The 22,274-nt window shown below is 33.8% G+C and overlaps 1 protein-coding gene and 1 pseudogene across 1 annotated transcript in view; both read right to left on the minus strand.

The window, feature by feature from the left end:
• The window catches only part of SCAF4 (SR-related CTD associated factor 4), a 98,660-nt gene that overhangs the window by 57,007 nt on the left and 19,379 nt on the right, over positions 1–22,274 (minus strand). The window contains exons 5-9 of the mRNA XM_044669230.1: positions 10,775–10,910; positions 10,161–10,300; positions 9,499–9,675; positions 7,750–7,850; positions 6,853–6,961 (exon numbers count right to left, since the gene is read on the minus strand). Coding sequence (XP_044525165.1) covers positions 6,853–6,961; positions 7,750–7,850; positions 9,499–9,675; positions 10,161–10,300; positions 10,775–10,910 — 663 coding nt within the window. The remainder of the gene's footprint in view (positions 1–6,852; positions 6,962–7,749; positions 7,851–9,498; positions 9,676–10,160; positions 10,301–10,774; positions 10,911–22,274) is intronic.
• On the minus strand, positions 17,125–18,041 carry LOC123239149 (annotated as a pseudogene).

The raw sequence follows: 22,274 nt of genomic DNA on the forward strand, positions 1-22,274 counted from the left end.
ACTTCATATAAAACAACTTATTCTTCTGGTTTAATATGAACATACAAGTAGGCTTTCTAGCTTTCTACTTGTATTCTGTTCTACAATATAACTAAATATATATGAAATTAAAATTTATACACACACTCGTATATATACCAAAAATCAAATGAACATTTAAGGATTTTATGTATACACACACATACAGATATATACATATATATGTACATATACACATACATATATATATACATACATATATACTGAAAATCAAATGAATATTTAAAGATTTGTGGTAATGATAACATTCTAATTATAGGTGTGGCATTTAAAATTCTTGTTCACCCTGGGAGACTACAACTCCCAGGAATCCCTACTACAACTTCCCCAGACACCTCCCACTTCCTTTGTGGGCAGTGTCTGAGAAAGTATAAAAGAGAAAGTTTGGCACCTTTTCACACTCTCCCTACCTTGGCATGCTATTCCTCTCTGGAGCCTGGAGGCTGGCTGACACTATCTACCCCGATCTGATCTCTCTTGGTGCCTATTTCCCAATCTATCTACCTCCTAGTTTTTCCTAGACCTTCCCCTTTCTAATTAAAATAAAACCTAGCTATTCTAGTTTGTTCTCTGATCTCTGAACCCCTAAGGGCTCTGGTCAATAAACCACTACTGGGGCTTGGGACAGCTACCTTCCTTTCTTTTCCTTCCTCTCTTCCTTTCTCCCATCCATCCTTCTTTCTACCTTCCTCACTTTCACTCCCTCACATAGGTTTATAAAGCTTCCTGGCATATAATAGATGCTTAGTAAATATCTATTGACTGATGATGACTTCTAGGGCTTTAAATATCACAATTTCCATCCAATAGAAAATGAGTTATAATAATAAAAGTTATCATGTATGCTTCTGATCACTAATTAACCAACAATAAAATCTATAGAGGCATCATTTCAACTTAAAAACATTTTTATTATTACTCATGAACAATTATAAGGGGAAATTGTTTAAAAAAAAAAGAAACACCCATTAGTGAATGAAAATCACTAAAATTATAGTTTTCCCTTGAAATTTTTAGCACTACATTCATAAAAGTTGTTTGTGCTATGGACTCCTTTGGAAGTCTGATGAAGCCTGTGGATCCCTTCTCAGAATAATGTTCTTAAATGTATGAAATAAAATACAGAGGAATATTTTTTTAAAAACCAACAAAAACACTGGATGGCAATTTGGAACTATGCCCAAAGGGCTTTAAAAGACTATCTGCCTTTTGATCCAGCCATACCCCTGGCTTGATTTATACCCCAAAGAGATAACAAGGAAAAAGACTAGTACAAAAATATTTACAGCTGCGCTCTTTGTGGTGGCAAAAAATTGGAAAATGAGAGAATGTCCTCCGATTGGGGAATGGCTGAACAAACTGTGATATCTGTTGGTGATGGAATACTATAATGCTCAAAGGAATAATGAACTGGAGGGAATTCCATGTGAACTGGAATAACCTCCAGGAATTGATGCAGAGAGAAAGAAGCAGAGCCAGGAGAACAATATACACAGCGACTGATACACTGTGGTACAGTCAAACATAACAGACTTCTCCACTAGCAGCAATGCAAAAATCCAGACCAAGGTTGAGGGACTTATGAGAAAGAAAACTAGCCACATTCAGAGGAAGAACTGCGAGAGGAGAAACACAGAAGAAAAACAACTGCTTGAACACATGCGCTAATGGGGATATTGTTGGATATGTAGACACTTAATGATAACTCTGGTCCAACTATCAATAATATGGAATTAGGTCTTAATCCATGATGCATGAAAAACCCAGTGGAATTCTGCATTGGCCAAAGTAGGTTAGGGGAGCTTGGGGAAAGGGAAAAAACATGAAACATGTAACTATGGGAAAATATTCAAAATAAAAAAATAAAAACCTACAAAAATGAAACAAAACAGTAAATAAAAATGAAGTCCACAAAGTTCAAGTCAAGAACCACTACTCTAGATTAACCAAGGCTGGACAAGAACCAGAAAAGAAAATTTCCCTAAACACATTTTTTTGAAACCTCTCTTAAACAAAGTTCTTTTAAAGCTGGTTAGAACTCTTTTACTGAGATTGGTATCATAAACTACACGTTCCTAATAAATTTCTGAATTATCCTACTTTTAAAATTTCAACATTCAAAGAAAATCATCCATCATGATCAGGTGGGATTTATACCAGGAATGCAAGGATGGTTCAACATTAGGAAAACCATTCACATAATTGACTATATCAACAGTCTAACGAACAAAAATCACATAATTATCTCAATAGATGCTGAAAAAGCCTTTGACAAAATACAGCATCCATTCCTACTGAAAACACTGAAAAGTATAGGAATAGAAGGGCCTTTCCTAAAAATAGTAAACAGTATATACCTAAAACCATCAACAAGCATCATATGCAATGGGGATAAATTTGAAGCTTTCCCAATAAGATCAGGAGTGAAACAAGGATGCCCATTATCAACTCTACTATTCAACATAGTACTAGAAACACTAGCAGCAGCAATTAGAGAAGAAAAAGATATTGAAGGTATCAAAATAGGCAATGAGGAGACTAAGCTATCACTCTTTGCTGATGATATGATGATCTACTTAAAAAATCCTAGAGAATCAATTAAGAAGCTTGTAGAAATAATCAACAACTTTAGCAAAGTTGCAGGATACAAAATAAATGCACATAAATCATCAGCATTTCTATATATTCCAACACATTAGAGCAGCAAGAGGTAGAAAGAGAAACACCATTTAAAATCACCCTAGACAATATAAAATACTTGGGAATCTATCTACCAAAACAAACACAGCAATTATAGGAAAACAACTACAAAACACTTTCCAAACAAATAAAATTGGATCTCAACAATTGGAAAGCCATTAATTGTTCATGGGTAGGATGAGCTAACAATATAAATGAACATCCTACCCAAATTAATATACCTATTCAGCGCCATACCTATCAAATTACCAAAAAACTTCTTTACTGAATTAGGAAAAACTATAACAAATTTCATTTGGAATAACAAAAGATGAAGAATATCAAGGGAAATAATGAAAAAAAATGTGAAGGAAGGGGGCCTAGCAGTACCAGATATTCATCTATACTATAAAGCAGCAGTCATCAAAACAATATGGTACTGGCTAAGAGACAGAAGGGAGGATCAGTGGAATAGACTTGGGGTAAATGACATCAGCAAGACAGTGTATGATAAACCCAAAGAGCCCAACTTTTGGGACATGAATCCACTATTTGACAAAAACTGCTGGGAAATTTGGAAAACAATATGGGAGAAATTAGGTTTAGATCAACATCTTACACCCTACACCAAGATAAATTCAGAATGGGTGAATCACCTGAAAATAAAGAGGGAAACTATAAATAAGTTAAGTGAACACAAAATAGTATACCTGTCAGATCTCTGGGAAAGGAAAGATTTTAAAACCAAGCAAGAGTTAGAGAAAATTACAAAATGTAAATTAAATGGTTTTGATTATATTAAACTAAAAAGCTTTTATACAAACAAAAACAATGCAGCCAAAATCAGAAGGGAATCAACAAATTGGGAAAAAATCTTTATAACAAAAAACTCTTGACAGGGGTCTAATTACTCAAATATACAAGAAGTTAAATCAATTGTATAAAAAAATCAAGCCATTCCCCAATGGGTGAGACATGAATAGGCAATTTTCAGGTAAAGAAATCAAAAATATCAATAAGCACATGAGAAAGTGTTCTAAATCTCTAATAATTAGAGAAATGCAAATCAAAACAACTCTGAGGTATCACTTCACACCTAGCAGATTGGCTAAAATGAAAGAAGGGGAGAGTAATGAATGTTGGAGGGGATGTGGCAAAATTGGGACATTAATGCATTGCTGGTGGAGTTGTGAACTGATCCAACTATTCTGGCTGGCAATTTGGAACTGTGCTCAAAGGGCTATAAAAGAATGCCTGCCCTTTGATCCAGCCATACCATTGTTGGGTTTGTACCCCAAAGAGATCATAGATAAACAGACTTGTACGAAAATATTTATAGCTGCGCTTTTTGTGTTGGCAAAGAACTGGTAAAGGAGAGTATGTCCTTCAATTGGGGAATGGCTGAACAAACTGTGGTATATGCGGGTGATGGAATACTATTGTGCTGAAAGGAATAATAAACTAGAGGAGTTCCAGGTGAACTGGAAATACCTCCAGGAATTGATGCAGAGCGAAAGGAGCAGAGCCAAAAGAACACTGTACAGAGACTGATATACTATGGTAAAATTGAATATAATGGACTTCTGTACCAGCAACAATGCAATGACACAAGACAGCTCTGAGGGATTTATGGTAAAGATGCTACCCACATTCAGAGGAAGGACTGCAGGAGAGGAAACATATAAGAAAAACAGCTGCTTGAACGCATGGGCTGAGGAGGACATGATTGGGGATGTGGACTCGAAACTACCACACCACTGCAACTAACAACAATTTGGAAATAGGTCTTGATCAATGACACATGTTAAAACCAGTGGAAATGTGCGTTGGCCATGGGTGGGGGGAGAGTGGGGGGTGAGAGGGTGGTGGTGAAGAGGAAAGTAGGAGCATGAAATCATGTAACCATGTTAAAAATGAATATTAATAAACATTCAAAAAATAAAAAAAAAAAATTTCAACATACACCCATATAACATAAAGCTTTAGATTTGAAGATTTAATAGCTGTTAAAACTGAAAAACTTTCAGAAAAAAAAATTTCTAAACCTTGTAAAAGACACAAAAATCACTCAAGGCAATATATCTTCTTTTATCTCAATTATGAACAAAATTTAATAGCTTTTTTATTCCATAAAGGAAAATATTTTTAAGGTTCCATAAAAATACTATATTAATAACATAATACAATCCATGAAATGGATATTACCACTTTGACTCCTATAAAACCAAATCTTCCTTATACAAGAATAAAATGCTCTAAAAGAACCTCTTTACATTATTAACTAGGTTATCCAAGTCACTTCAGAGGACCTCAACAAGGATTAAGTCAACAAATACTTATTATATAACTATAAGTCCAACAGAAGAGACAACATGCAAGCAGTTATGTACAAACAAGATAAAACAGGATAATTTGGAGGCCATCTCAGAGTGAAGGGACTAAGATTAAAGATCAGAAAAGGCTTTTTTGAGAAGGTGGGGGAAAAAAATCAACCAAGAACTGAAGGAAACGCAAAGTTAAAAAAATACAATATTTAGGTATAATAGTGCATTCTATAGTACAACAATTATTTCAAATTAAAGGAAAAAAAAGCAGCCTTCTAATCTTTTTACAAGATACAAATATGGTCTTAGAAACATAAACCAGAGAGAGAAAAATCAGAGACCAACATTCCTAATGAACATAGATGCAAAAATTTTAAATATTTACAGAGTACAAAAACATATTAGAAAGACATTATGACAAAAATAAATTTAGACCCCAAAAAAACCCCCAAAACTAATTCAACATAAAGATTATGAACAGAATATTAAACATAAAATTTTATAAACAAAACGTTAATAAAAGTAATGAAAATCACAGGATTATATCAATGAATGCTAAAATGACTTCTGAAAAAAAAATCCATTTGTCTAGAACTCTGGAAAATGGTCATAAATGAATATTTCCCCAATATAATAAAGAATAACCAACTAAAAAAAACCTGGAGCAAACATCATATTAAACAGAAAAAAATTACGAACTTTTTAAAATTAGATCAAAAGAAAAGAAAGAATATTCATTATCACCACTACTAGTTAACATTCTTCTAGAAATGTTACAAAGAAATGAATGGAATAAGCATGGACAAAGAAGCAACAAACATTATTTTTTGTAAATGATAAATTACTTAAATCTAAATTTACTTTTTAAAAGCCAACTAAAAAAATTGAAACAATAAATTCATCAACATAGATTAAATATACATACATCATTAGCATTCCTGTACATTACTAGCAATGGGTAGCTAGATGGCGAATGGAGAGAACTCTAGGCCTGGAATCAGGAATACCTGAGTTCAAATCCAGCCTCAGATTCTCGTTAGCTGTGTGACCCTGGGAAAGTCACTTAACCCTGTTTGCCTCAATTTCCTCATCTGCAAAATTAGGTGGAGAAAGAAAAGCTGGCCAAGAAAACCTCCAAATGGAGTTAAGAAGGTTTGAATATGACTGAAACAATTTAACAATGGTACTACAAGCAAAACAAATCCCAGCAGGAAAGATACAAAGAAATATTTGAAAATGTTATTAATGAGGTAACATCCAGGATCTATAAAAATCTAACTATAAAAACACATTGGCAAATGAAATATTTAAGTATTTGGGATGGGGGAGGACTGCATATATTTATTTTAAAGGTTTGCTTTTTAAACTATTCTGTGAGAGGGAGAGATGAAAGTTTATTCTCCCCCACCCCCATATTTTTTTTAAAAGCAAAAAGTTTTACTATTTTTGTGTCATGGACCCCTTTGGCAATCAATATGGGGAAGCTAAAAGAACCCTTCTGAGAATGGTTTTTAAACTACATAAAAATTACAGAGATTGCAAAGGAAACGAGTAATATCGAAATGTAGTCATTGAAATGATTTTAAAAACAATTCAGACAGACTCTAGGTTAAAACTTCCTATTTTAAAGAATTCTGTCAATGGAAGACAACTTTTTAAAAAATTTATTTTTAATGTCATTCAACATTATATTTCTCAAAATTTGGTCTCAGAAAAGAATCTGGTTTTCAGTATTTCTAATTCATACTTTGCTACCAAATTTAAAAATTTTCAGTAAGCCTAAATTTAAAACATTTGGGGTCATTCATACCTGGTGGTGTACTGGATCTTGCTGCACTCCCAACATTCTCTGCTGATATGGATCTATATTTGGAAGCTGTGAATATGCTGGCTGCTGCATTCCATCTCCTGGAAATCCACTAGAAAGAAAAAACAGAATGCTATTTAGAACAATCCAAGGAAATTGTAAAGCAATATTAATATTAAGAGAAAAGGTTTGGACCAATAGCTTCTTAAGATCCTGTCAATGGGGTTAGGTGGGTGGCTCAATTGATCTAGAGACAGGAGGGTCCTAGGTTCAAATCTAGCCTCAGACACCTCCTAGTTGTATGACTCTGGGCAACTCCTTACCACTCTTCTGCCTTAGAACCAATACATGGTCTTGATTCTAAGATGGAAGGTAAGGGTTTAAGAAAAAGATTGTGTCTATCTGTGAACAGTAATCAATATAAACAATTTCTTAATATTTTTGTATAAAAGTATTTTGGTATGATGAGAAGAGTGCTGAAACTTGGGAGTCAATAAATCATGGGAAAAAGAGACCTGTTCTCCAAAGAGAACAAAGTGTATAATCACAAGCAAATCTCTTGAGCTTCAGTTTATAAAATAGAAATAATTATATCTGTAATATGTATCTCTTGGGGCTGCTGAGAGATTCAATTGACATAAGGTACCTATGACACTTTGTAAGCTTAAAGAGTACATGTCATATATTTCTGTTACTCTATATTATTCTAAATAGCAAGTATGATGTCTTTCACATGTAACATTTCTCATATTAGATTTTATATACTTTAATAATTGACAAAAAAGATAACAAAAATATTTTACATGGTTAAGCACATATAAAGAAATTCACCTTTTCTTGAACTTACAAATAATAATAATTTTTATTTTCTTATTCTTTAATTAGTCCTTAGTCACTTACAATGGAGGCTGAGGAAGAGAAGGAGAAACAGAAGAATCTTCTTTCTTTGATTCTTCAGCAGCTTCTGGCTCATCATCATAATCAAATCTATCTAATAACTTCTGGAAAAAAATAATTATTTTTCAATAATTTCATTTTCATTACACTTATATTAAGGTTAATATAAACTATACATATTTTACATGATTTTAGAATAAAAGCTTACCTTGGAATATAGAAATATAAAACACATACACACACAGATACTAACTCTTCTGGTAGCAAACCATTTAAATTTAAATTTAAAAATAAATTTAGTGAGCCAATTTTTAAATATACACACAATAAAATATTAATTTAATTTATCTACTTCACATGACTATAGAAAGAAAAGTTCAATTTAAAAATTATTTAAAAGCAACAAAATATATCGACTATCTGGTTTTTAAATGGAATTTGTTCACCACAAGGGTCAAAGGCAAGAGTAAAAATTGATAAAAATTTCAAAAAACATATTCAAGAATACTAAAATTATATGGATTTTTTTGGGGGGGGATTTGGGACGTGGGAAGAAGAAACATTGGTAAATGATGGAAATATGTCATAACACTAAAAAGTCAAATAATCTTATTTAATGGAAAGATAATAGTTTGAATACTAGCTCTTTCCTTATATCATATTCATATATTTTCTCAAATAAAAAATTCCACAAATTTTGATAAGGCAGCAATGGCATCATGAATCAATATACACTTAGTGAAAATGAAATAAAGTCAACTAGAGTAATTCCCTCAAAAGGACATTGATTGTCTTTACTGTACTCTTACATGCCCACCAATATGTGAAACCAACAATATTACTGTACCATGCATATACCTATACTTAATCAACTGGCTTTTTAAAAAACTCTTACCTTCATCTTGGAATCAATACTGATTAGTTCCAAGGCAGAAAGAAAAATGATAAGGTCTAGGCAATGGGAGTTAAGTGACTTGTCCAGGGACACACAGCTAGGAAGTAACTGGGGTCAGAATTTAACTCTAGTCTCTAGGCCTGGCTCTCAATCCAGTGAGCCACCTCTAGTTGACCCCATTCAACTTCCTTAATCTTCGTAGTTAGCTCATACATTTGTGATGGAACTTCTTTTAAAAATAATTTATTTTTAACATTCGTTTTTTTAAAACTTTTTCAGAATTCTCTCTCTCATTCCAGTTCCTCCCTTACCCATTGAGAAGGCAAGCAATGATACTCATTTTATATGTAAATCATGCAAAACATATTTTTCATTGTTGTGATGCAACTTCTAATACCAATGTGTGTAATAGGATTAATATTTTTCTCTAAAATTCAAGCAATAAAATGAAAGAGATTAAATATACTTAGAAGGGAGCACTCATATCCAAACAGAAGTTGTTAGTTCATTATTTCTAAATATATCTTTTTATATCAAATATTAGCTACAACAAAAATACCCAAATTAAATCTGTGATAAAATCTGAAATGAGTTATTTATATGCATTTTTGGAATGCTCTCATAAGATGTTTTGGGGATGCAAATTAGCCCTTCCAATCAGATTTTGATTTTAGAACTACTAAGGATTTTGTAGTCCTTGTGCATATATAGACTGATAATATGGGGAAGATGGTACAGAAGGCTGCTGGATAGTAGAAAGAAACCAGCCTGTGAAAATGATATTCTGGGGGCAATAAAGTGGGGTTCAATAGCTCAAACATTGAGAGCTGATTGAAAAATTAAGGGAAATGGCCTACCTTATCAAATGTAGTTTTTTGCTCAGGTTGGGGAAAGGAAGCTTTTTGTTCAGGTGGTTGTGTCGTTGTAGTCTTCAACTGAGCTGTTATAGCTTGAACCTGAGCCATCACAGAATTATCAATGGCTGGAGACTGGGGTTTTGAAGGTTGTTGGAAAGTTTGAAGAATTTGCTGAAGCTTAACAAATGAGAAATTCAATAAGCTATATTCTGGTAGGTGCATAGTATAAAAAAGCATTATTAAGAAATACAATGAATAATGAGACAAATTAATACAAGTAGGGAAACAAAATATATTCTATGTTTCCTCTTGATAGGTTTTTCGCAGTGTTCTGTTTTGCATGGGAAAAGAGTGTACAATAAAGGTAGAAAGGTAAATAGCAAAAGGTTTTGTGCTCTCTTTAAATTAAATTGTAAGAAAAAAAGTAATAAATGGATTGGTATCCCTTCATCTCTTTTCATACATATTCTATCATCTTATGCGCCTGTTAACTTGGCTCTCAACAAAATTCTATCACTAATGACCCTCACCAATGGAAGATGGTTGCTTTTATATTTTTTCCTAGCACAGTGCTTTGCACATAGTAGGTATTATTAAATGTTTTTGTTAAATTACAATGACCTTTAAATAATATATTCCTTTATGCACTTTAATTGGCTTACCTGTTGTCCTTGAGTTGTCTGAAATAACTGGGCCACTGCTGCAAAAGCATCTGAGCTTGGCAACTGTGGCATAGTTGGTACTGAATTTGTAGTGACTTGAGGTGGTTCAGAAGAAACTTTTATTGGAGGCGGAGGTGATCCTGCCCAGAAATGAAACAGAAAACCATAACATCTTAATAACAGCGCTTAAATGTTTATCTTTATTGAAGTACTATACTAGTCTTCAACAAATACATTCTCCTCTAATCATAACATTTTATCTTCCATTAAAAAGAAAGAGATATGTAATTTAATTAACAAAATTTCTAAGGCATGGAATTTTATGTTTCAGCAAGTATACATAAATAAAATGTAACACACTAATAATTACTAGCTTTTATTCTAATAAGCCTTTTAGGGTATTAATTATAGCATGTTCTGTTAATGTCTTAAGCATTAAGAAATCAAGCATTTAAGAATTTCACAAATATATGAATCCATTCTGCATTTGTCAAATTGAAAAAATAAAATTAAAAAAATTCTAAATACATTCTTATACTTGAGCCAAAGATATAGGCTTCATAAAAATCATTAAATTAAGTAAATTTACATATTAATATTTTAGATAACCATACCTTCATTATTAGTAACATTTTCTGGCACTGAGGCAGCACTAGTAGCTCCTGCTGCCATGTCCAAAAGAGGCTGAATAATTTCAATTTTGAACACTCCATTTTTTTGCCAAAGGTTCAAAACACGAACTATTTTACTCTGTTGTGTAGAAGAGAAGGAAAAGACATTCAATAAACATTTCACAAATAATACATTCTTAAATATTTTTATCATGAAAACATTTAAAAATAAAACCAATAGCCTTTATCTCAATATGGAAACAAAAGACTCTCTGTCCAAAAGGGCTAGATCTAGAGTCAGGAAGTCCTAAGTTCAAATCTGACCTAAAACACTCAATAGTTCTCTATGACCCTGGGCAAGTATATTTGCCTATGTTTCTTTATCTGTAAAACAGGAATGATAATAAGAGCACCTACCTCTCAGAGTAGTTTGTGAGGATCAAATGAAATAATATTTGTAAAGCATTTTTCATACTTTAAATACTAGCTATTATTAACAACTGGAATAATAAAATAGGTGATTATATAAAAATATGCAGATTTGGGATAACAGAAACCAAAATATACAAAATCAAGAAAAGGATATAGGAAAAAATCTTTGTAGCAATATAACTTAATATGGAAAAGATGTGATTATTTCATTGGGTAGCTCAACCAAAGTAGATATGACTTAGTATCTAAGTCTTAGGGAGCTAGTTAGTTTTTAGTTCTCTAAGGAAAACAAAATGACTTGCCCAATGTCAGAGAATTAGTAAGCTGTGGATCTAAAATCAAGTTCAAAATTTCCCCATATCAGTCCACTATTTAAAAAATCTATCATATACAAACAATCAAAGTAAAATCCACTTCTAACTAGAAATGATCAAGTATCTTAACAATTTTCATAGATGCAAATACAAACTATTAATAAATATACCTTCAAAACCTGTTCAAATTTCTTAATAATCAGAGGAAATGTAAAACAACTTTATATCATCATGTTATAGACATCAAATTGGTACAAGCAGATAAAAAGGAATGAAATTCAGTTTTGGAAGAGATTATAGGAGAAAAAACAGTCTTTAATGTTTCAGTTGTCACTATAAATTGGTACAAATTTTTTGAAAAACAGTCTGGTTATGTGAGTTACAAAAACTTCTGCAACCCAAGAATTACAATGATGAGACTATATCCTAAAGTGTTGGCAGAGGGAAAAAAACCAAAACATACAAAAATCGATAGTTAATTTATAATACCAAAACTGAGAAAACTTTACATGTTCAATGGCAGGACTTGTAACAAATAAAATTGTGCTTTCTATGTCAATATAATCAAAAACTGAAATTTAAAATGAAGATTAAGAAGTCATATAAAAATGGTAAATTGAGCCTCTAAGAATTTATATATCTATATATATACACACATACAGACACAGTGAGAACAATCCCATAAATATATATGATATACAAAGATATTCAAAAGCAGAAAAACTATACAGGGATAAAGCATGAGGGAAATGTGAGCAAAAATTCTTATTAAATATATTACCTTTAATCAAATGTACAAAATTAATTTTATGTAAATTTACATTATGTTAGCATATCAAGTAAATTATATTCGGGGTTCAATTTGACATTTGGTCTAGATTTTTAAAATGTTAATGGATACTTCTGGACCAGATGATCTGAATGGAAACATGCTGATCAGCTAGCTCCCCAACAACTACTCCAGCAAAATCCTAAAAATTTGCAACAAGTCAAATGATGACAAAGAAATCAATGAGCAACTACAGTACTTTGTTTTATTTCAAAATTGCATTAAAAAGCCAGGCAGAAGCAAAAAGTAGAAAAGAGGGGCTCCAGCAAGACCAATAATAACAGCACCAGCAAACAAGTTGGAAGACTGCTAGTGCAATCAGAAAAAGACTAGTCTATGTCTAGAGGCAGAAAGAAGAGAGCCCTCCAGAAAGCCCCAGAGTATTGGGAATTCCACAATGGGGACCTTGGAAACTACTATAGCAATAGAAAAATGCAGCCATGGTCCCAACCACTAAGGTAACATTCAAACAAGAACACCCCAAGAATCAAAGGTCCCTAGAATTCTGTCATGAGATATCATAGAAGCTTCTGAATGCCCAGCAATATGAACCTCAAAGGTGGGGAGAGAACCTAAACCTAGGAGGCAGAGGTCAGCATAGGAACCCAGGGCAAGATGAAATAGGGCTAAGTGCACCAAGGGGCTGGGCCTGGCCCTGGCAAAAAGCCCCAATTCAAGAACTAAGACTGGAGGGATGAGAAAACAAAAGAAGAACACCGACCTCTATAAAGAATTATTGTAGATCCAAAGATGCCCAAAGACCCAACCTAGGAGTGAATAACTCCATAACAACTGCAAGCAGGGACTCAAAGGAAAAAATGGATTTTCCATAAGGACTACATGAATACCTAGAAAAAATGAAGCAAGAGATAAAATATGAAATAAAAGCTACATAGGAAAGAATTGGAAGGAGAATAAATAGCATAGAAGAGAAAATGGTAAAACTTACCCATGTAATGGACTCCTTGGAAATTAGGAAAGATCAACAATAAACCAATGACTTCACAAGACAGCAAGAAATATTAGAATAAAATCAAAAGATTGAGGAAAAAATGGAAAATGTTAGGTATCTGATATAAAAAATGACAGGCACAGAAAACAGGCCAAGAAGAGATAATTTAAGAACAACTGAACTCAATAAAAAATCATGATATTAAAAACAAGAAAAATAAAAAGTCTAAACCAGGAGGACACTATGTTTTAAGAAATCATGAATGAAAAATACTTCCATCTATTAGAACCTGAGAGCAGAGTCAGTGAATTAACTAGCACTTACTAATTCTAGATTCTGTGCTAAATGGTGGGGATACAGAGAAAGGCAAAACATAGTTCCACCTTCAAGGAGCTTGCATTTTAATGGGAGAAACAGGCAAAAAACTATGTACAAGTAAGATATATACAAAGTAAACTTAATGCAAACTTAAAAGAAAAGCATTAGAAGGTGGTAAGCGATGGAAAAGGCAACTTGAAAAAGGTAGCATTTGTGAAAGAAGCTAAGACACAGATATGAGGAAGAGCATCCCCAACATGTAGACAAGACAGTTAAAAAAAAAAGGCACCAGGAGATAGGTGCAGGAAACAGACTCAAATATTAAGAATGCTGGTAGAGAAGAAAAATGCCAGGTTCTAATGGGTTTTAAATGATAAAAAAAAGACTGAGTATGGGCAGATGATTACACTGTCAGACTTGTGCTATAAAATCATACTCTGAAACAGTAAGATGGACTAGAATAATGGGTGAGACAAGGAAGCCAAAGAGAGGGCTTCTGAATAATCAAAGTGTGAAATGAGGATTGTCTGCACTAGGGTGGTAGCTATCCAAGTGGAGAGCAGAGGGTATATGAGAAATATTGTAAAGGCAGATGAAATGACAAGTCTTGGAATTGAATATGTAGGGTGAGATCATGTGAAAGTTGAGGATGGCTCTCAAGCTGAAAGCCCGCAGTAACTGGGAATATAGTAATACCTTCAATAGTAGGGAAAAGTTCAAGAAAAGAGAGTTTGGGTACATGTTAAATCAGATATTCAATAGGCATTTTATGTTTCAAGGGTGGAGATCAGGAAGAATTTAGGGCTAAATATAGATATGAGAATCATCTATACAGGAATAACTGAATCCAAGGGAGCTGATGAAATCAACAAATTAAAAACAATATAAAGGGAAATGCGAAAAGGGCCCAGAACAAAGCCCTGAGGGACACCAATGGTTAGTAAATGTGCCAAGCAACTTAAAAAGAAGTCAGACAGAAAAAGAGGAAAACAAGTAGACAACGATGTAATGAAAACACAGAGGACAAAGTATCTGGGGGGAAAGGATGACTGACAGTGTCAAAGTCTGCAGAGGTCAAGAAGAATGATGCCTGAAAAAAATCCCTTTTAGATTCAACAATTAAGAGATCATTGGTAATTATGGAGAAAGTTCCAATTTGATATAGAATTACAGTAAACTCGACAGGAAACAACTAGGGGTAAGGGACTGATCAAGTGGGAAGATAATACTCAAGAAGGTATAATCATAAACACAACAAACTTCTTGATCCTGAAGGAAACATTAGAAAAAAAGAACTAGAATCTAAGGAAGGAGGAGCTCTTCAATTAGGAGATAGGAGATAGCAGAACTGTGGTAAATAATAAAATATTATTATATGAGGAAAGACAATTTCAGAGAATCCTAGCTAGTTTGTATGAACTGATAATAGGGTGAAGTGAGTAGAAAAAAGAGAAAAATGTATATATGGACAACAACATTAAAAAAATCTGAAATGCACATGACCAACTTATTTCATCTCATGAAAGAGATATGATGGACTTGAACTGAATAAAGATTTATCTTTGGGGACATGACCATTGTGTGGATTCATCTGGCCTGCTATATATTTGTTTAAAGGATTTGATTCCTTACCCCCATTAATGGTTGGCAACAGAGAAGGTATGTTAGCAATACTGCTGCCGAAGAATAGCGTACTATATAAAAAAGTATATAAATATATGTGTATACATACATATATAAATTCACAGGAGAGAACAGAGAAATGTAAAGGGAAACACAAGTTAGATAATTTGGAGTAACATAGAATTGATTAAATAATTTCTTAAAGAAGTAGTATGAGGTAGAGATTCAATTTTGTAAACAATCTTTTTCTGTTCTACTGTGGATAGGGAAATGCTCTCTGATTTAATGTTAAAGTTCAGAATGAAAAAATAAAAATTAAAAACTAAATGTTAACCACTTGAGCATTTTAAAAAAATCAAAAACTAATTAAACTGACAAATATTTATTAATCACTTGTAGCAGATACTGTGCTAGGTATCTAGCAAAAACAGAAAGGTTCCTGTGCTCAAGGAGCTCATGCTATTCTCAGACCAGCGTGTATTTCATATTTACATTAAGAAATACTCGTGGGGCAGCTGGGTAGCTCAGTGGAGTGAGAGTCAGGCCTAGAGACAGGAGGTCCTAGGTTCAAACCCGGCCTCAGCCACTTCCCAGCTGTGTGACCCTGGGCAAGTCACTTGACCCCCACTGCCCACCCTTACCAATCTTCCACCTATGAGACAATACACAGAAGTACAAGGGTTAAAAAAAAAAAAAAAGAAATACTCAAAAATAGGAATGGCTAAACAAATTGTGATAAATGAATATGACAGAATTACTTCACTATGAGAAGTGGCAAATATAAAGTAGAAATACAAAAGAAATTTATACAAATTGATTCAGAGTGAACAAATCCAAGAGAACAATGTTTATAATGATATATAAAACTAGAAGAGAAATAATTTTGAAATAATCTCCAACTTTAGCTAATGCAGCAATTTTTGGTAAAGCAGGAACTTCATATTATGAATCCAAAAACATTAATGATGAAATAGATTTCCTGCCCAAAAAGTACAAAATGAGTTATATGTTTTCAGACATGGCCAATTTTTCATTTGTTTTGCATGATTATACATATTTTTATCACGAGACAGCTTCTATTGGATGGGGGGATAAGCATTGATAAATTTTAAAAATCACTTAAGTCATTTTCAAAACTACACAGAACAAAAAAGGCTTCAAAAAGAAAATTTACACTGTTATGTTAAAATTTTTAAAAATAAAAATTCAGTTTTTAATTAAATCTTTTTTGTTCTGTCCACTTCCTCCATTCCTACTCGTTATACTAATAAATTTATGCTATACAATCACAACTAGATACTTAGGGCAGCAAGACAATCACTTACTCCTAAGGCTATTTTAAACCTCTTCTGTCCCTCTATATTATTTTTTTACATTGATCATTAAAATTAGCAAACAATACTGTAGAAACAATGACATTTAAATCCCCAAAATGCTGCATCTCAGATTTATTTGGCAAAAAATACACAACAATAAACATGAATGTTTCGAATCTTCCATGTAGACACCAGATGGGACTAAATGGCTAAAAAAAGAAAAGTTGCCTGTAGTCCTTTGTAAAATACCAGTTGAAGCAGAAGATTGTAAAAATGCAGAGATCTTTAAAAATTGACTATACAAGAGAACTCTCCTTTCAGAGTAGACTATTAACTGTTACAGTACTAAATGGCATCTATTTAGGGAAGAGGCAGAGAAAGGAAAAAAGAATGTATGTAAGGCAATATTTCTTTTAAATATAAGCATAATAGTGTTCTAGGAAAGCAAGATAAAAATTACACAAGGTTAGCTTGGTTTTCACAGAATAAAACAATGGATTAATACTGAGTTGTTTTGTTTTGGTTTTTTTGCAAATCAAACCATCACTGGCTTGGTCCCTACAATATTTTCAATCTCTTGGAGAGTTATCTATGTGATATACACCTGGATATTCTGCCTGATAATCACTACCACTAATTTCAGACTAATTTTTCTTGTTCTTTGGTTTCCATTATGTATTACAGATTCTGTTTGTGCAGCACAGTATTTGGGATCAATACTTGTCGCCTAAACCCATAGACATTCATTCCTTTCTGAAAAGCAACTTTGTTGATACCCATCTATAGTGAAATCATTAAGTTATCCACTGGTTGTAATGTTAACTTCTTATCATAGACATCTCTTCTGGTGTCAGGTGCTAACATTTCAGTTTGATTGGATTCGTTATTAGTATCCATCTGCAGACTGTTGTCTGGTCAAAAGACTATCAGTTGCTTTTTGGGATCATAAAGATGCCTCTTAGTCTAGTCATTCCTGCCTGGCTGGCACATTTGTTGGTTCTCATCTACCAACTACACTTTGTCCAGCTTTTAGCTTTCCTTCATCAAAATGCCTGACTTGTTTTTCTATATGTGATACCAATGTCAAATTTTTTTTTTAAACCTTACCTTCTGCCTTAGAATCAATACTATGTTTTGGTTCCAAGGCAGAAAAGTGGTAAGGGCTAGGCAATAGAGGTTAAGTGACTTGCCCAGGGTCACACAACTAGAAAGTATGGCCACATTTGAACCTAGGACCTCCCGTCTCTAGGCTTGGCTCTCAATCTGCTGAGTCACCTAAGGGCCCCCTACAGTTGTATGGAATCCTTTTGTTTTAGCCAGATCTGCTAAAGCTACCAGTGTAGTCTGAACTTGGGTCACTTGATTCAAAGATGCCATGTGGCTTACTACTATAAGCTTGAATGACTTTAATAAAGTTACCAATGTTTCCCAACTGCCTGGTGGAGGCAATCTTGTTCAGCTGAAAACTGGTAAATAGGATCCTCATTAAGGGGCAGCTGGGTAGCTCAGTGGATTGAGAGTCAGGCCTAGAGATGGGAGTGGTGGGGCCGCACCTGGTCTAGGTTCAAATCTGGCCTCAGGCACTTCCCAGATGTATGACCCTGGGCAAGTCACTTAACCCCCATTGCCCACCCTTACCACTCTTCCACCTAAGAGCCAATGCACAGAAGTTAAGGGTTTAAAAAATAAATAAATAAAAAGGATCCTGATTAAAGTGGGACGTGGTTCATGAACCTGTGACCATTGGTCTGGTCCCGTCTATCAGTGTCCAAGGCAGTGGGTTCTGCCTTGCCCCCTCTAGGCCTGACAGCAGTGCTCAGCAACTGAGGTGAGGTCTGGGTTGAGCCCTAGAGCTGGGCTACAGCTGGCAGAACATTCTAGCCCAGGGTCCCTCTCCTATACTTTTAAATCAAGATCTCACCATCTCATACTAACCTTCTTCACCATTCCTTTTCTAGTTTGGTCACTAAAGCATAACAAAATTACCCCTAATTAAGATTTTGAGGAAATATTGTATTATCTTTGCCTATTAGAATGTTACACAAAACATCCTTTACACTTCCTTCTGACTGCTCGATTCAATTGCCTTTTTTAAAAATGTTTTGCTTCATTTCACTTTTAAATGTTAAAATATCTACTCAAGTTTTTCATTAGGAATACTTACTTGGAAGCCCTCCATTTAAATAATGGTTTATTTTTTGACCCTGTAGTTTTAATATCTTTTTTATATCTTTTTTAATATCTATCTTTTGCCTTCTGAAACACTGAATGTTAAGCTCTAGTTTATGATAGAAGTTGCCAGGTCCTGAGTTATCCTAACTGCCTTTTTATATTTAAAACTTTGTGGTGGTTTGCATTATTTTTCCTTTATCTGGGAACTCTGGATTTTGGCTCTGATGTGTTTTTGAATGTTCATTTTAGGGTTTCTTTAGAAACGAACTGGAGGATAATTTCAATTTTATTCATAGTTCCAATAGATCTAAGAAGTTTTGTTTTTTGTTTTTAATTTTTTTTTAAAACCTTTACCTTCCATCTTGGAATCAATACTGTGTATTGGCTCCTAGGCAGAAGAGTAGTAAGGGTAGGCAATGGGGGTCAAGTGACTTGCCCAGGGTCACACAGCTGGGAAGTGCCTGAGGCCAGATTTGAACCTAGGATCTCTCATCTCTAGGCCTGGTTCTCAATCCACTGAGCTACCCATCTCCCCCCAGATCTAAGAAGTTTTTAATTCATTGTTTATTCAGGCTCCTTTTTGGTCCTGGCTTTCAGGTGGTACAATCACTAAATCACCCTCTTTGATTGGTTTTCCAAGTCAGTTATTTTTTAGATGAGATAGCTTATATTTTTGTCTGTTTTTTTTTTCAGTCTTTTGATTTGATATATTTATTAGTGTCTCATGAAAAAATTAACTTCCATTTGATCTAAACTAATTTTTCAAGTAGTAACTTGGGGAAGGCTTTGTATCTCTTGTACCTAATTCTCTTTCCAAAGGTGCTCCAAAGCTCTCACTTAATTTATAATATATTTAAAATTGCCTTTTTGATTGCTCCATAGCAAAAATGAATATGAAAGTAGGTATCAAGTGATAACATTTGTACAGCCCAGTGGAATTGCTTGTCAGCTCTTCTTACTCCTTTTCCAATCTTATTTCCTGAATTAAGATTTTATATTAGGGCTGAACACTTCTAGAGATAATGTAGGGGCTTTGTATGGTCCTGGTCTAATACTATAACATTCTGCAGGTTAAAGAGGGAAATGGGTTTACAGCAGTCCCATCAGAAACATCAAGGGACCATACTTAGCCTTTGGGATAAGTATCCAGGGGTAAAAGATACAGAGTGGTGGGGCCGCACCTGGTCTGTGGCTACCGGATGAACCTGAGATCCTTTTCTGAGTTCAGAGCTGCCAGCACACTGCTCTTCCACAGTTCCTGTGGCTCTTGCCTATGAGTTCAATTCCAGATGTCTGGTGGGAAAAAATTATCAATTCCCTTTTATCCTTGGATTTCCCAATCATCACTCAATCTTAGTGTTTTTCACTGTTCAAGTAGCTATGGGAGACAATTGGGCTGTATACCTTCTTTTTATTCCACATTTTGGAGAATTTCCCCTTGTCTCATACTTAATGAAAGAAACAGACCATTCACATGCAATTTCTTTTTCTCTAATATCATCCTCTCTCTACCTTCTGTGTCATCTCAATTTTCTCTGTTTTTCTATATTTAAGAGGTAGCCCTTGTCCTTGATGATACAAACCTCCTTCCATTTTCTAAAGTGGATTGTCCCACTCACTTTCATTCAATCTCAATAATGTGGCCTCTATTCTCATTACTCGAACCAACTGCTATCTCCAAAGTCCCAAATAATAAATTTAAAAATCTAATTGTTTTCTCAAATCTCATGAGCTCTATCTTTTACAGAAGGCTCTTCCTAGACCATCCAGCTATTAGTATCATTTCTAAGGTACCCCTGAATGTGCTTTGTTTATGGGGAAAGATACAGGGAAGAAACTAGGGTAGAGGTAGAAAGAGTGGAGAGAGAGGGACAGATATTAGGTGGGTCAGAGAAGAAGAAAAAGAAATGGGGAGAGTAGTGACTAGTTTGGACGCAACATCCTTTCACTTCTGTCTTTGTATCTCTAGCACATACTAGGTGCCAAGTAAGTGCTTGGTGATTGATCAATTTTAAATATTCAAGACTTTGCACTTATAGATGATTACGGTTGTAATAAAAAAAAGATCTTACAAAAGTGGTATCTAATTCACTATTACACTAAACGTGAGATTCCAGATTTAACCATCTAGTAAACATACTCTGCCTAACATAAACATTGACAATGTCTAAAAATCGTTCTTAATTCTAATTTAAAGGACTAATATAAAACCCAAATCACAAACTAATAAAAAACAAATAAGGAAAATTATGGGAATTAAACTTACATTAGAAAACAAAGAGAAAAAAACATACTGGACATTTATGAAAATTCCAAATCACATAATTAAAACAGACAAAAAGAAATTTGGTGCAGAAGCCATAAATAATGGGAAAATTTTAAATATTATCTTTAGGAAATGAAATTTTCATTGAGAGAGATCATGGATAGTTCAGGGTTTTCTTGGGGGGAGGGTGGGGACAACAATGGAAAAGGGTTTTCCCTTTGAAGAGGCTATAGAAAATGAAAAAGTCAGATGCATTTTAGGTAAAAATTTTCATTAAACATTATGTCTAATCTATATTGCAGACTTATTTTCCACCTATCAACCCACTCTACTACCAGCACAGTATTGTCTTTTTCTTTAAATGTTATCATTTTTAGTCTGCTCTTCATTTTACATTTTGAATTCCAAATTCTCTCCCTCCATCACAGAAAAAGCAAGCAATATGGCATCAATTATACAAGTGAAATCATGAAAAATACATTCCCATATCAGACATATTAAAAAAATAAAGTGAGAAAATTTTATTTTAATTTGAACTCAAGAGTCCATTACTTCTTTCTGGAAGGGGACAGCATTTTTTAAAAAGTATCCTAAGTCCACTGGAATCATCTTGGATTGATGTATTGATTACAATGGTCAAGTCTTTCATAGTTGATCATTACTAAGACTTTGCTGTTACTGGGCATAACCATCTTCTAATTATTCTTATTTCACTTGGCATCAATTCACATATGTCTTGCCAGGTTTTTCTGAAACCAACTCCCATCATTTCATTTCTTAAGAGCAAAATACTGCTCCACAATAATATGATACCTTTTCAGTCATTCCCTAATTAATCAGCATCCCTTCAATTTCCAATGCTTTGCCGCCACAAAGAGAACTGTCATAAATATTTTTGTGCATATATGTTCCTTTCCTTTTTCTTTTATCTTTTTGGGATACAGTCCTAGGTAGTAGTGTTATTGTTGGATCAAAGGGTATGCAGTTTTATAAACCCTTCCAAATTGTTCTCCAGGATGAATGAACTATTTAACTATTCCACCATTAAATGTCCTAGTTTTTCCCCAACCCCCCCCCAAGTATTTATTTTCCTTTTCTGTCATCTTAGCAATGTGTATTTCTTTAAACAAGTGACTTAGAGCATTTTTTCTGAAAACTGTTCGTATGCTTTGCCTGTTTATCATTTGGGGAATGGCTTTTTTTTTTTTAATTTTGATTTAATTCTCAAATAAGGTCTTTTTCAGAAAAATGCTGTAAAATTTTTAAACATTATTTCATCAT

This window comes from Gracilinanus agilis, chromosome 3 (genome assembly GCF_016433145.1).
Source record: "Gracilinanus agilis isolate LMUSP501 chromosome 3, AgileGrace, whole genome shotgun sequence".
NCBI classification, from domain to species: domain Eukaryota; kingdom Metazoa; phylum Chordata; class Mammalia; order Didelphimorphia; family Didelphidae; genus Gracilinanus; species Gracilinanus agilis.